The sequence below is a fragment of the Gymnoscopelus braueri genome (assembly GCF_963280865.1).
Source record: "Gymnoscopelus braueri genome assembly, chromosome: 19".
Taxonomy (NCBI): domain Eukaryota; kingdom Metazoa; phylum Chordata; class Actinopteri; order Myctophiformes; family Myctophidae; genus Gymnoscopelus; species Gymnoscopelus braueri.
In genome coordinates, this window is record NC_137621.1 from 50,255,574 (window position 1) to 50,272,771 (window position 17,198).

General features: G+C 44.1%; 1 protein-coding gene across 1 annotated transcript; it reads left to right on the plus strand.

Moving 5' to 3' along the window:
• Positions 1–14,556: 14,556 nt before the first annotated feature.
• Positions 14,557–16,967, plus strand: LOC308075177 (complement component C1q receptor-like). Its single transcript, XM_080414850.1, has one exon. The coding sequence runs from the start codon at positions 14,680–14,682 to the stop codon at positions 16,456–16,458; it is 1,779 nt and encodes a 592-aa protein (XP_080270976.1). The 5' UTR covers positions 14,557–14,679; the 3' UTR covers positions 16,459–16,967.
• The last annotated feature ends 231 nt before the right edge of the window (positions 16,968–17,198 follow it).

Below are 17,198 nucleotides of genomic sequence, written 5' to 3' on the forward strand. Positions count from 1 at the left end.
ACCAAAGTACATTAAGAACTGGAATATAATTTATGTAATCTGAGTGCAGCTTTGTCAGCGATGTGTCCCTCATGTCACGTGTGACTCCTATTTCCTATTTTAACTCCTATCTAACTATTCCTACCTTCATGTGTACATAGGTGTAAATGTACAATCTCGCTCTGTCTGTGTCTCCTATATGCATACACGGTATGCGTTTTATACATGTTATGTGTTTTTGTTCTTTGATGTATTGCTTTGACCTGTGCAGAACTTTGGTCAACTAAGGTGAAAATGTGCTCTATAAATAAAGTTTGATTGATTGATAAGCTAGTAACTCCCATCATGATTACTGACATCGACTATGCAGATGACATTGCCTCAGTCTCGGACAAAGCAGAGAATGTAAGGGAACTACTACTGGCAGTAGAAATGGAGTGCAGGAAGATCTGCCTCAAAGCTCTATGCCAAGAAAACAAATGTATCTGTATTTAACACAGAGGACATCATTGCCACTGCCGACGGGACAGTGCTTGAGGTAGTCGAGGACTTCAAATACTTAAGTATATTTAAAAGCAATAACTTGTTTTACTAAATTTGGTCTACAGGATACGCCACAACATTGGGATACCCCTTTACCTGTCAAAATATTGACAGGTACCGCCTGGGAATACCAGCTGTTGTAAGCTTTTTTCATTTCTTGTGCATCTCTGTACCGCTGATATTATAATAAAGCTATTCATTCATTTTTTCCATTTTTTTTTAACTGAACCCATTAAGACCTGAGACAGATTCTACAAAATGTCTTCTACATCCTAACAAAAAATAAATAAACTATGTTGCTATAATCAGTGGTTCTCAAACTTTTCCACGTCAAGGACCCCCAAACTTATATGCATTTGGCCGCGGACCTCCATCTCAAAATATTTTGCTCCAGGGACCCCCAGAAGCAAAGATTTGAGTTACAAATGTTCGCTTTGTAAATAAAAAAAAATATATAAAATATATATTTTCAAGTTTTTGAGTGTGGGACACACTCCTACTAATCTGAGTTCCCAGAAGTTTTTCGCCTCGCATACAAACGGGAGCGGCGAGGAACTTCTGGGCCAAAGCCCTGGTATTTCTGGGCCGGATGTAACTTACGCTCAGAATCTGAGCGGACACGCCTCTTACCGGTCTACTCGTCTAAAAAGTCCGACGAGAGGCAAACAGCAGTACACAACAATGGCGGCCGCAATTTCTCAAGGGGAAATTGCTTCCCGTCGCTCCTATTTACATGTAAGACCCACTGCATGTGGATCCCGCCCCCTTTTCTTCATTGGCTGTTGATTTGAATCAGAAATCAGTGGCCGCGCCCCTGCTGTCCAGGCTTTGAGCCGAAGCCTCCCAGACTACACTCCTACAGACGGGTACATGGAATGTGGGCGTGCACTTCTCTTCATATATCTCTCTCTACGTCGTCCTCAGACGAGCCCTCCATTGGAGTCTCCAGTCATCCCGGTTCTCCATACATCTGGCCAGCTCCTTTGTGCTTCCTGCACCAGCATCTTTCCTTAGTACATCAACTCAACTCGACTCAAATTTTATTTATAGAGCACATTACAATGACCGAAGTCAACCAAAGTGCTGTACAACACAGCAAATAGAAGACGATAGTAAAATACATACAGTGAAAAAGTACAATACCAAAATACGAAAAATACAAGACATCTGTGGTAGTAAAACTAATTAGAAAGTGCATAGCAGAAACACAGTGAGGTAGGATCAATGGTCGTGGAGAGTTAGCTTATTGCTCAAAGGCAAGTGAGAAGAAATAGGTCTTCAATAGAGATTTAAAATTGTTTATGGACTGAGCGGCTCTTATATGGAATGGAAGGCTGTTCCAGAGCCTCGGGCGGCCACAGCAAAAGCTCGTCGCCTCTAGAGCGTTTATTCGTCGAGAGCTCAGTCAGTAGGAGCTGGTCGGCCGACCTTAGGGGTCTGGATGGGGTGTAGTTATCGATGAGGTCTGTGATAAAAGGCGGGGCTAGTCCATTACGTGATTTAAAAGCAAACAATAAAACCTTAAAATCAATTCTGTAACGGACTGGGAGCCAATGGAGAGAGGCCAGAACAGGGGTGATGTGCTCGCGCCGCCTAGTACCCGTGAGGAGACGGGCGGCGGCGTTTTGGATGAGCTGGAGGCGTCTGAGAAGTGATTGGTCTATGGCAATGTAAAGTGAATTACAGTAATCCAGCCTGGAGGAAATGAAGGCGTGAATTACTCTCTCGAGGTCGCTAAAAGAGAGGTAGGGCTTGACCTTGGTCAATAGGCGCAGCTGGTAGAAGCTAGAGCTAACCACCGAGCTGACCTGCTTGTCAAATTTAAAATTGGACTCAAAAGTGACGCCAAGATTCTTCACGTAGGGGTGAATGTTAGATCTTAAGGAGCCTAGGGTGTCGGGGGGAGGGACGGAGGAGTGGGGGCCGAAGAGGATTACTTCCGTCTTGTTTTCATTCAGTTCTAGGAAATTAATACTCATCCAATCTTTAATGTCTGATAAACAGTCAAGCAGGAGTTGGTGTGAACTGATGGATGTTGATTGTAATGGCAGGTATAACTGGATATCATCTGCAAAGCAATGAAATTATATATTATGTTTTTTGATGATGGGCCACGTAGGTAAGTGTGGGACGTCCTCTTGATCGATGCCCGTGTGTTGGTTCCCACAGTACAAGCTTTTTGACAGTGGCCGGCTAGTCTCATCCTACTGACTGCTATCTTTTCTGATACACTTGGTAGTGCCCCGTACAGACACTTGTTGTCTCCACCAGGCCGAAAGGCATGGTGAGAGAGTATGTTTTACCCCCTGTCTGTCCGTCCGTCCGTCCGTGTGTGTGTGTGTCCTGTCCGTGTGTTACCAGCTAATCTCCGGCACCGTTGGCCCGCTCGCTGCGAAACTGTGCACACACACTCCCACAATGCCAATTCAGAACCTCTGCCCCGTATTTTTCACATGGGCCTGTTATAGCGCCACCAGGAGGCCGATTTGTGCAAAACCAATTTTTTTTACATTACTCCTACATATTTTATCCAAACCTCATGCAAATTGGTACACAGCATCTCTATAGTCATGTGATCAACCCGGAGCTGCCCGATTTCCCATATTCCATCCTGATTGGCTAAGGTTGGCTTCCAAAGTTTGCAGGATTGGTCCGTTTTGAACAAAATGCCTCAAATCATGAACACAGCTCGCAATTTCCGTGAAATTTCACACGCACATTCCCACTAGGCCGAGGAAGAAATGCCACCCATTTGACATTGGCCTGTTATAGCGCCACCAGCAGGTCTAATTTAGCAAAACACAGTTTTGGAACAAAATGCCTCAAATCATGAATGCAGTGTCCGATTGCCGTGAAAGGCCTAAGAAGAAATGGCACCCTTTTCACATTGGTCTATTATAGCGCCACCAGGAGGCCACAATAACGTACCTGACCTGGCTGTGCTCTAGTTGGTAATGTGCTCGTCCTGGTTGATGTTCAGTACCATACTTAACATTCTGGTGTAGCACCCGTCCAGGGACTTCTGTAGGGCTTGCTTTAGTGTCCAGCATTCACAGCCGTAGAGGAGAACGGACTCCACAGTTGCAGAGAAGAAACTGATCTTGATGCGTCGGGGGAGGTTGGATTTCCACACACTGGTCATGCCATTAAGAGCTCTCCAGGCAAGTGCTTTCCTCACCTGAAGGTCCTTTTCTGTGGAGCCGACCCATGCGCCCAGGTATTTAAAGTCACTGACCTCTTTTAGCACAGTGGCTTCTGTTGTTGTTAGGGGCGGATGTTCTTGGGGGATGTTATAGGTCATGACCTGTGGTGACCTCAACTCGGACTGCGAAGAATCTGGGTGTGACCCTGGAAGATCAACTGACGTTCTCGGCAAACATCGCATCAGTGACAAGGTCCTGCAGATTCCTCCTCTACAACATCAGGAGGATTCGCCCCTTCCTCACGGAGAAGGCAGCCCAGGTGCTCATCCAGGCTCTTGTCATCTCCCGCCTGGACTACTGCAACTCCCTCCTTGCTGGTGCTCCGGCATCTGCCATCAGACCTCTGGAGCTTGTTCAGAAAGCTGCGGCTCGTCTGGTGTTCAACCGCCCCAAGTTCTCCCACACAACCATCCTTCTCCGTTCTCTACACTGGCTCCCCGTAGCGGCTCGCATCCAGTTCAAAACCCTGGTGCTAGCCTATAGGGCAGTGAAAGGAACAGCTCCTTCTTACCTCCGGGCTATGGTCGATGCCTACACCCCTGCTCGGCCACTTCGGTCTGCCACCTCGGGGCGACTGATGGCCTCGTCACTCAAGGGTCCTTCTGGCCGATCCACACGGTCACGACTCTTTTCTGTTCTGGCCCCACAGTGGTGGAATGAACTTCCCACTGATGTTAGGACAGCAGAGTCACTGCCCATATTTCGCCGCAGGCTGAAAACCCACCTCTTCAGGAAACACTACCCTTCCTCTCTGCCTGACCTACTTGTTAACTAGTTGTACGAACGCTTGTTTTCTATTGTTGTATTGTTTATTGGATCTTGTTTAGTCGATACACTTATTTGTTTTAGCTCATGCTCATTTGATTTAGCTATTTTGTCTCATCTGTTTAAGGAAATAGGTAGCTGATACATTGCACTTTTACCTTAGCGCTAGGTATACTCTTGGTTGCTTGTTTTTGCAGAAAATGCACTAAAGACTTCTGGTGATTAGTAGTTTTTGTTCCCTACCTATATTGAATACACTTATTGTAAGTCGCTTTGGATAAAAGCGTCTGCTAAATGACTGTAATGTAATGTAATGACCTCGGTTTTCTTTGCATTTAGCATGAGGCCAACCCTAGCACACTCTAACTCCACTCTGGACAAGAGCTCCTGTGATATATATATACAGTGGTTGCCATGTCTGCTTATTGTAAGCGACATTGCCCTCGTTTAAAAAATGGCAAATCTACAAGCTCGTAGTGCGGCACTCGGTGCCGCGCTATAAGCTTGTATATCTGCTATTTTTGAATAGCCAAAGACCACTAAAAATGACACCGATGCGTTCCAGGTCTTAATGGGTTAATATATTTGAATTACTAGTTGTTGGATGCATGGATTTCTTCATCAGATGCCTTTTTAGTTTCACACAGTGGTGCATTTGTAGCAGCAGCTTAACCAGAACTTTTCTACATGGGGACTTGACAGATTAAATGATACTTAGAATCTTAGTAAAGATTGTGGTGGCCCATAATAATGTCAATTAGGGATGCAAATGATTAGCCTATAATCTACACCTTTACAACGCTGAAAAGCTTCTCCTCCAGCCACTGTCATCTATTTATATGAAGCCAGGGCACTTAGGCCCGGAAACAGGATACCAGACTAGGCTACCCTTAGCCCCTTTCGGGACCCTGTTTACCTTTTTTGTATTTGGGAAGGCGGTATACCAGGGTTCCTTGTTGGTTAGAACACGCTCTCTCGTACCGGCGGCTACCACTGTCTGGTCTCGGGCGTACAGCTCGTCGCTTAGAAGTTGCAGAGATTTCTCAAAGGTACCAACAAGAGCAATACTAACACGCGAGAAAGCGGCATCAAAAAGCGGGGATCGGCGATGCCGTTTAACATTTTTAATAATTTAGTAAACCTTAAGCTCCTTTCTCACACTCTGCTCCTGCAGCTCCACTTCCCATGTCCCGCGTTGTGATTGTCATGCAAGCGTATGGGAGCTCGCCAATCAGAGGCAGTAACGTAGGACGCGCAGCTTGTCAGTCACCGCGGGGAGGCGGAACATGGGCAGTGGAGCAGAGTGTGAGAAAGGAGCTTAAGGTTTACTAAATTATTAAAAATGTTAAACGGCATCGCCGATCCCCGCTTTTTGATGCCGCTTTCTCGCGTGTTAGTATTGCTCTTGTTGGTACCTTTGAGAAATCTCTGCAACTTCTAAGCGACGAGCTGTACGCCCGAGACCAGACAGTGGTAACCGCCGGTACGAGAGAGCGTGTTCTAACCAACAAGGGACCCTGGTATACCGCCTTCCCAAATACAAAAAAGGTAAACAGGGTCCCGAAAGGGGCTAGGCTACCCTGGGAGTTTCACCCAGAGAATACCATATGATGCACAATATACATTGAATACCAGACCACAGGATGATAATAAGAAGAGGAGCAGAGACGTGTGTTTCCAGTTTATTTATAACTCAAGGCAGAGTAAAGAAACTATTCATAAGACTTCAAACTGGAAGAGGTCGAGGTCATGAAATTAGAAAATATATAAAAAGGACTATTTAAAATGTAGTACAAAATATATAAAAAAGTGTTAAAATGACAACTATACCAGTAGCCGGGGGTACCATAGGTGTCCTTGCACACAGGGAGGCAGGGAGTCAGGGACAGAGGCGCCGGAATGGAATATGACCTGGGGGGACCCATCAGGGACACATGCACGCGCGCATGTGGACTGATTTTATTATTTATATTTTATTTTTTTGATTTTTTTGGGGCTGGACTGAATAGTGGGGGGACAGAGGTCAGGGAGTGAGGAGAAAGAGGTTTCACCGCCACCAAGAGCACACACGCACTTCACTGACACTCACTGTAAGACACAAGAAATAATGATAAATACACACAACACTGCAAGCAGAGTATCATGCACTAGAGCTAAAACAAACCCCATTACAGCCTACAACCCGTGACCAACCACCTGTCGTGACTACAACTATGGCCACCCCTACTACTGCCATGGCCGGAGCCAAATATGCCTCTTAAGCCTCACAGAAATAAACAGCTGGTTTGCACAGAACAATACATAAACCATGGCTGGTCCACAAGGCAGCACGCCACTGAACCATCAGGAGCTAAAGTAACAGCAGCTCCGCATGCAAGTCCGCATACAAGGCTAAAGGCCTACGACAGGCGGGGGGGGAAAGCAGCCTATCCCACCGTCAGGTGCCTGCAAGATAAAGGAACACTCAGATTTTGCCTAGACAAATTTACATTTACAATAACACAGGTGTAGACCATACATACTGCATACGGTCAATGACATTCTCTTGCACCTACGACCCGACCCAACACACCACCAGTCAAACACAAGCCAGCCAGCTACTCTGATGGCTGGGTGCGGCTCTCTTTTATTCAGCCAGGTGTCTCAGCTGTCCTGAATATGTGTGATTAGGGGGCGTTGCATGACTAAGAAAGCTCAACCCACTACATATATATAAGACCTACAGGCTGCTGCAATGGGCTGTGGTCTGAAATGCCATGAACATTAAGACTGTTTATATCAGTGCTAATATGACAGAGGTTTCAAGTAAAGGTCTGTCTGTGTGTGTGTGTGTGTGTGTGTGTGTGTGTGTGTGTGTGTGTGTGTGTGTGTGTGTGTGTGTGTGTGTGTGTGTGTGTGTGTGTGTGTGTGTGTGTGTGTGTGTAGGAGAAACATTCACAGACCCCACTGTGTGTAAAGATTGGAGAACATGTGAAAACTCTCACTCTGTTGGTTCATTCTGGAACAGAGCCTCTGCTGTAGTAAGTACCTAACTATACACGTTTTGTTTCCCAAAGGCTAGAGTTAATGTCTAATTAATGCCCTCACAATATAGTCCGCCATTTTAAGAAATTTCCCAAAGGCTATATAGCGTCCACAAATCCGCAAAGTAACACATAGGAACGATGCATTTTGTGAATGTATGCCCCATCCGGTTATGTTGTATGTCTGTCTGTCTGTCTGTCTGTCTGTCTGTCTGTCTGTCTGTCTGTCTGTCTGTCTGTCTGCCTGTCTGCCTGTCTGCCTGTCTGCCTGCCTGCCTGCCTGTCTGCCTGTCTGCCTGTCTGCCTGTCTTGCCTGTCTGTCTGCCTGTCTGTCTGTCTGCCTGTCTGTCTGTCTGTCTGTCTGTCTGTTTGTCTGTCTGTCTGTTTGTTTGGCATGTCCCTTTTACAACCATCCCTGATGTCGTCACTATAGGCCCATATTTGGGCATATTGGTCAGATCTGCGGTTCTGGACAACCGGATCTCCATAATTTGACTATATTATATTCCCATACAATATGTTACATTTATATGAACTGTGCTAAAGCTTAATGTGAATATCCCTTGTACCCTTGAATCTTGATACAAAGACCCACCCAAATGTAACATAATCGTATCGTATCGAAATCGTATCGAAGTTGTGAGCCAAATATCGTATCGTATCGTTTGGTGAAATTAGTGTATCGGCACACCCCTATGCAATGTGGCCCTCTGGAGTGAGTGTGGAAATATAGTGGCCCTCTCCATCATCAAAGTTGCCCACCCTCTAACCACTACGTATATGCATACAAAAAAAAAAGTAAGCCACATTTTTTATAGACCTGAGGCCGATGCCTTGTAAATCAGTAGTTCTCATGTCAAGGACCCCCACAATCAGGGGTGCAATGCTCACTGGACGGCCTTGCACGCCGTGCCGGAACCTATTTGACCAGGAGCACACGCAGGCACACGCATAGATTTAAAACTACTTTAAATTCGCACCTCAACAAAGTTTTCAAAGGCTCCCGACTCACACCTAACGAATTAACATTGGAATAAGCCTAGATGCATATCAGAGCGGCTTCACACTATGGTCCCGGGTGCGCACCCCGGACCACATGGCAGATGTTGTGGTAGTGTGAACGTAGCGAACCGTTCCCCGTAACGCATCACCGTACCGTACCCGAAACCACCTGGGGAGGTAGTCTCGGGTCCGATTGCTGCGAGCTCGGGAACGGAACGTTGCAGTGTGAATCCATCCGTACCAAGAGAAGGAAGTGGACTGCTAATCATATATCCTTTTATATTTTTTATAACTACACATTATTCTAGCTGGGTTATACCTTCTCATAGTTCTACTTGAATGTTGACAAGAAATAATAATCCCGCTAGTGTTTGAGTAGCGCGAGCCGTGAAAAATAATAAACAAAAAACACATGTGTAGCCTGTAGCGAACGCGTATATAAGGATAAATATACTAAGGATTAGTCTGTGACGTCACTGCTAAAATACCAAGGATGCGTCCGTGACGCCAATATCATATTAACGAGACAACGTTACATTTCGAGGTTTCAAAGACCAGTGCACACACTGCTTTGGTTGTGTATTGTTGATAAGTTGTTATTATAACTCAAGACAACGTCAGGAACACAGTCAAACTTTATTATTCACTCTAGAGTGACTTTTCTTCTGTGAATGACATTCTCTCTCCCAAAGCCCCATAGTCCACAGCGCCCCCATGAGGCACATATTTACCATTACTGCTAAATGAAATGGTCTCGAGTACGGAAGAATTTTGGCCAGTGTGAATGCTGGCCAGCTGGGAGAAGCCAATCGTTCTCGGGAACGGTTTGAATCAAACGGACCCAGTCTGAATCCACCCTCAATTGTCCATTGTGTGACTTGCAGTGTAGGTGTTAAGCGACGTGCGCGTCACGTCATTGAAATAGAGTGCAAGAACATACCAAATGAGCATTGCATGCCTACCCCCAATGATATGTATTTGCCCGCTGACCCCCTCATCTGAAAATGTTTTGTGCCAGGGACCCCCAGAAGAGAACATTTTTTGTTCTTTCAACATTTTTCAAAAAAATTAAAAGATAAAATATGTACATGAAGCTCACAGTGCGGCACGAAGTGATGCACTGTGAGCTTGTATATCTGCTATTTTTGAGAACTACTGTTCTAAACCACTGCTCTAAATCCTAAGAGTAAACGTATGTTGCTATATATATAGTTAAAATCTAAAATGACACAGATGCTTTCCTGGTTTTAATGGGTTAAACTGTTCCTCATTTAGCTGGGGACTGCCTGGAACCCCCTCAAGGACCCCTGGGGGTCCCCAGACTCCACTTTGAGAACGACTACTGTTAAGCTACAGTACTGGCTGTCAAACACAAATATGTAACAAAACATTTGGTTGGTGTCGGGCAGAAACCTTGTATCTCCATATTTCAACTGTTTATGTTTTTTTTTTTTTTGTGTGAAATAATGCCCTACTTCATCATAAAAAAGTGTCACACAAAAGTAGCAAAAATAGCAGATCCACAAGCTCACAGCGTGCCGTGATGCAATGCGTTATGAGCTTGTAGATCAGCCATTTTCAATATTTTAAAATTATTATTTTTTAAATAACAATAAGAAAGGGACAGTTTCACAATGTTTCCACCTGACAGCAATGATTCGGGAAAGTTTGTGTTTGTTCTACTAAGTACTCAACCCCAATACTAGAGTCAAAATAGATAGGCACTTGATTTTAAGTACTGGAGTGCATGCTTTAAAAAAAAACGTAATATTCAAAAGTACAAAATACAAAGTACATTGTATTTTTAATATCAATGCTGTATCAAAATCTTAAAATGTTCTCCAGATTTTGAAGATTTTCGACAAACGTAATAGTCAAAATAACAGATCTACAAGCAAACATGTTGTGAGTGTGTAGATGTGCTATTTTTGCTATATTTGAAATAGGGCTGAGGTGGTTTGTTCTTATAACTTATTACTATACTTTTTCCCTTCGTAGTAGTTGAGTACAATATTTGTCTTTGAAATGTAGTGGAGTGAAGGTCCCAAGTATCCAAAAATACAAATATCCAAGTAAAGTACAGGGGAAAAAAGGTTAGGCCTACTTAAGTACAGTATTCAAGTAAAAGTACTCACTGCCAGGTACTATGCATAAGTATTTTAGCTTCTGCCAGGGTTTTTTCGATTTTTCTAACCTTTTTAAGTAGTCACAGAATATTTATCTCCAGTATGGTCAATCCCCTGATGGTTGCTAATCACGGAGGGTTTCCGTGAAAAGAAAATAATGAAATGAAAACTCATTTTTAAAGAAAAAATACTGTGACTTTTTTATTTTTATTTTTATCAATGTTATTTTATCATTCAATTAATTCAAATAGTTTGCTTTTGCCGATGATTTGGAGACCCACTTGCAGTATCCTCATGGCCCGCCAGTGGGCTCCGACCCACAGCTTGGGAATTGCAGGATCATTGGATTTCAGACATTTTGTGTCCAAGTCACACCAGAGTGTCCAAATGTCAATCCACACGATGTATTCATATCCATGCATTATACAACGGCGCGGCGGGTAGTTACAACCAAGCAATCGGATTGGTTTGCTCAAACGAGCCTGACAGCACACCTAGCCGTTCTCAAATTAAACTAATCAAAATATGTTTAGCTGTGCTGATCAGACCTCACTCCTCAGAGCAGAGGCTAGCAGTTTTCATGGGAAGTTTAAAGATGTAATAACTAAATCTGCTTAAAAAAGCTAAAACATACTAAAAAAGATTATCGACTAAGATACAATGAAATTGAACAAATGCCCCAAAATACCCCACAATATGAGCATATTTTTATATATTTTATTTTGATGGTAACTGTTGTATAATCACAATATTACACTCAAGGGTGGCTTCACCATGAGTAGCCTATTGCGCAAGCATCACTGAAGTGGAATATTGCTAACCTGTATAAAATGTTATTACTCTGTAAAAATGTATTTTTTTATTTACTAATGCCAAATAAAGTTTGATGAACGATTACTACTCATTACATGTTTATAAACCAAATAATTGATGTGAAACCAAGTTAAAACACACAAAAAGTAAGAATGAAAGAAAGAAAGTGTACGTGTGTGTGTGTGTGTGTGTGTGTGTGTGTGTGTGTGTGTGTGTGTGTGTGTGTGTGTGTGTGTGTGTGTGTGTGTGTGTGTGTGTGTGTGTGTGTGTGTGTGTGTGTGTGTGTGTGTGTGTGTGCGTGCGCGTCACATCCTGTCATTAGCTCTGTAGTCCCAACGGACTCGTTGATGCTCATTAATGTTACGTGCATCAAGGCAGTTATGATTCTGCACCGTCAAATAGGCCTACATGTGATCTAAGATATACACACACACGCACGCACACACATCTATAGTTTATTATGACAGTTTAACCACGTCCAACATGTCTGTATTTTGAGCATATCATTGATTTATTTTATTCTGTACTTCCCTCCCATTTCCAGTTTCTACCCCTGGCCCCTATTTTGAAAAGCACCGTGTTCAGAACGGTCGGTGTAGGTTTAGCATTGCATGCTTAGTGTGCCAGACCAGTGGTTCTCAACCCGTGGGTCGGGAACCCCAGGGGGGTCCCCACATGATTTTTTTGGGGGGTCCCCAGATGACAGTGAAGTGACAATTTAAGGACGTTTAAGAACTTTGTAATACCTTAAAAAAATATATTGCAATACTGCATCAAATGTAATCAACAAACTATATTATAAAAACTGGTGAAACATTGGCCAAATTGTCAAATAATATAAGAAAGCGGCAAAAATCGTGAAAATTGCCGATCTACAAGCTCACAACGCCTCGCATTGCAAGGCGTTGTGAGCTTGTAGATCTGCTATTTTCACAATATGTATTTGCGGAATCAGGGTGGGGGGGGGGGTCCACAGCTCAAATATGATTATCTTGGGGGGTCGCGGCCTGAAAAGGTTGTGAACCACTGTGCTAGACTGATTAGCAGCACTGGGTTACAAGTTCATCTGATTCTATCCACGACTCCTCCTTTCCTGAAAAACGTTTGCACTGGCTCACCGCTTAGAGAGGAACAGCCTTAAAGATAATGACTTTAGAACAGGGGTCTTCAAGGTTGTTCAGGCCAAGGACCCATTAGCTGAGGGACTGATGATGAAGCAGGGACCCCCATTACACATGCTGTACCACTGCAAAATTGTGTTTACACATTATCTTTTCTATTAATATTTGTGTTAATGTGCCTTTTCAGACGTTTAACCACTTAAACCCCTCAATACTTGCAGGTTATGAGTTTTCCTTTTCCGTTCAGTTTTGGACATACACCGTTTCCACCCGACAGTGACAATATATCAAACTGTGACCTTTTTCAAAGCTGTTTATCCAGCCATTATAGCACCCTACCACAGGATGTTCTGATGGTCTTTCATAACAGGCTTCTCAGGGGTCTAGAAAGCTTTATGCTATTTGGTGTTTGTTCGAACGGGCATAATCCTCTCCATGTGTAAAAGTGAAAACATTTGATTCAGACAGTTTTTTAAGTGTGGCTGCTAGCTTTCACTTGACAATACAAGATAAATAGAATAGAATAGAATAGAATAGAATAGAATAGAATAGAATAGAATAGAATAGAATAGAATCACATTAGCATTGGTGTCCCAATTTTTGGCATGTTGTTACAGGCAACATAAATGCTTCATTTATACACATCGTAGGGTGGTGTTGTGCAGTGAAAATAGCTGATCTACAAGCTCACTCCACGTTGCTATGTGTGGCCGTCATATGAGGGTGTCAGGCTTACAGTAAAGCGATTAACTTTGAAAATGCAACAATGGAGCCATGAGAGTCAGAGTTAATTTAAGAGTTGACTGTGTAGAATAGCTCTCTGTGGTCGATTAAACACGAGATACGTGGTGAGTTCAACAAGAATGAGAATCTGGGAGCTGCTTTGAAGTAGGTTTTATAATGCTGTGCTTATCTGGCCTGGCCAGTGGGCTGTGGGGTTAGTTCATTTCCTGTGATTGAGGCTGAGGCACTTCCTCTAGACAAACACAGGAAGCGCTCTGTTTGTCTGACAGGAACACACACACATGCCACTGTCTGCTGAAACTCTACCAATACTGAGAAACTCACAGTGGCTCTCCTGACAACACACAAACACGCACGCACGCACGCACGCACGTGTGTGCACACACACACACACACACACACACACACACACACACACACACACACACACACACACACACACACACACACACACACACGTGTACAAAGTGCAAATGGAAGGGTAGCCTATGTAGGCTATATCTTCACACAGAAAGAGAGGGGGATGACATAAAGGGGAGTCAGACATAAAACCTTTTGTGTCCGGCACACCAATGTGCAAATCAAAATCTCAAGTCACGCCTGTATTTATAGCGAAAATAGCACATCTACAAGCTTCACATCGCTATCTTCATAATATATATTTTTTTTGGGGGGGATTTTTTTGTAAAGAAAAACATAATGATAATAATGTTTTTTTTTATCACCTATAATGACTTGTTTTTTTATCACTTATAATGATACCGGTACACGAAAATAAGGTAGAAAGTTGTTAAATATTTGTAGGGTATATAATTTGCATCTGTATTGGGAAATGAGCACTGATATAGGCAATTAAACTGTTTGTAGCTGTATATAGCCACAGTATATTACAATAATAATAAGTATATTGCAAAATCCCAAGAGACACGTGATCTTGTCTCACCACACACCAGTGTGCCTCAACTCACCATTTGAAAACCTCTACCGTAGAACATAATTAATCCTAGTGTACTTCAAGTGCTGGAAACTCACTGGACTGGGCCCTCACATCAGACGAGGCTGCCCTGACCGGAGACATCTGGAAAACAAGTCAAAACACTGAGGAGCAATGCTATTGTGTTGTGTTCATGCACCGGAACTGGGGAAGCTGGTGGGAGGTGAAAAGTACCCCATAGCTGCTGCTAAACATTGTTTCCCGTCAGTTTACGGTGCAAACAGGATACAGGGCCCTGAATGTCCCAGTCAAACTCACACCACTCGCGTTTTGGCAGCCGACGGGCAATGTTTGTCAGGTTTAGCGTTGATGCCACTTAAGGAGGATCCTCTGGGTACAGTGCAAGTAGGCCTACCTATCGACTAGATGCTTGATTTGAAGTATGTGGGAATGATGCTGTGGATTCTTCTATTACATCTCGTCACCGTCTGTGGTTTATCTGGAGCAGCTGACTTTGAGCGAGCGCTGTGTACCTCAGAGGCCTGCTACACGCTGCACATGAACAAGGTGAACTTTGATAGGGCTCATGCGAACTGTGTCGACAATGGAGGATATCTGATGACCGTCACCGACAGACAGGAAGAGAGAGTGCTTGAATTACTTCTCCCTCTGGTTGGGAGACGTAGAGAAAAGTCAGCTCCGTTTTGGATCGGGTTGAAACTGCGCCGAGGGCAGTGTGTGTTACCAGAGAGGGCTCTCAAGGGTTTCGAGTGGCTGTCGTCAACGGAAGATGCCCAGTATTCCAACTGGGCCGCAGGTCAGCCGCAGATCAGCACGTGTACGGAGGAGCGATGCGCCCAGATTCGTTACTTTTCGTCGGGCCAGAATCACCTGAAATGGGTGGACGGGCAGTGCAAAAAGACGGCTTTTTACGCATGCAAGTTTTATTTCAAAGGCATGTGCAAGCCTCTGGCGCTCATGGGTCCAGGGCAGATAAATTACACGGCACCCTTTTCATCCAAGCCACTGCGAAATGACATGAAGTCGTTGCCACTGGGAACGTATGCCGAGGTTTCGTGCGGCGACGACCAGGAACATTTTTCTATGTGCAGGGCAGTGGACGATTCCTATGGATGGAGTTCTGCTGGTCCCCTCTGTGCGTCGGGAAAGGAAAACTGTGCCTTCAACAACGGTGGGTGTGAACACTTATGCCTGGAGGCTGCAGACGGGGTGCTGTGTGCGTGTAAAGACGGCTACGAACTGAGCCAGGACCAGGCCTCTTGTAGCCCAAAAGACTACTGTCGCCAGGCCGCGTGTCAACACCAGTGCATCATGGGGGACTCGGGTTTCACCTGCACGTGTCCCGTGGGATTCAAACTCGATGCGAACCTACAGAACTGCTCGGATATAGACGAATGTCAGACGCTGGTCTGTGCGGATCACGCGTGCGTCAACGTGCAAGGCAGTTACACCTGTGACTGCAACGAAGGTTACAAGATGGTCGACGGCAAATGCCAGGACGTGGACGAGTGCGCCGAATCGAGATGCGATCAGAAGTGTCTAAACTCGCTGGGATCGTTCTCTTGCCACTGCGACGTCGGCTTCGTCGCGTCCGAGGACGGCCGCTTGTGCGTGGACGTAGACGAATGCCTCTCCGGCCGCTGTGAGTTCAGATGCACCAACACCATAGGTAGCTTCACGTGTGCGTGTCCAGAAAACTCTCACGTAGGTAACGATGGGATCTCTTGCGCTTGGGACTGGACAGATGTGGGCGCTACTTCGCCGCCCAACGAACGCGTGGAAATGCTGCGGACGGCCGAGCCGTCGACCATTCCCACTGTCCAGAGCCAGAACCCAAACCAGACTTTTCCCACCGACGTGCCGGTCCTGCACTCTGTGAGCACAAGCATCGCCGACCCGCCAAATAATGTCTCCTTTGGAAGGAACGTGCGCGTCAGCAAGCCGTTCAACTCGAGGATGCTGATTTGTATCATCGGCTCAGTTATTCCTCTGTTGCTGTTAGTCATGGTGACCGTGGCGATTGTTATTTTTAGATGCAGTCGGTCCCAAAGGGAAGTGAAGAAAACTGTCACTGCCGATGGGTACTGTTGGGTCTCCTCCGGATTTGAACCACATTTAGAAAAGTTATATGAGTCAGTGTTGACAGATGACCCGCCTGCATCACCTCTGGAATCTGAAGCGTAGTGGTTGGATTTTATTCCTTTATTTGTGCTGCAGATTTTTTTTTCTCCCATAACTGGATGTGATAGGGAGAGTGGTGGAAAGTAACCAAGTACATTTACTTGAGTAGCCTACTGTACTTCAGTTTTCTTTTATTTGTTCTTTTGTAGCTTATGACTTTCACTACATGTGAAAGACAAACATTGTTTTGACTCCATTACATATAGGAAGGGACCCAGGGACAAAAAAATATAAAAATACAAAAACATTATGAATGAACATTATATTTTTTTGAAAAACAGTGAAAATGGGCGATCTACAAGCTCACAATGTGTTTACCATTTACCTTTTTTTTTTACAAATCTGAAAATGTCTAAATGTCATGCAATGCATTGACATTCAAAATAAAATGTAATTTGAGTTGCTGTGCCAGTCCATATATCAGTAGTATAGTAATGCTATTGTCTTGCTGTACATGAATATTGTTTTGCTTTGTCTTTTCCCCTCAAATGAATAAATGTGTATCAAAGGTTTTCCTCAGGTGGTCAGCTATGTGTGTTATTTATCAGCGATTATGTATATGTATATGTATATGTATTATTATTAATATTTTGTGTGTTTTTGATAAAAGTAAAGACACAAAATAGTGCTGTTGCCTACCAAAATATATTTCAATAAAAACTGCTCTATATATTTCCATAACATAGGGCTATTTAATTAAGTTACTTTTAATCCTGTATTATTGTTCTGTAAAATCATGTGCA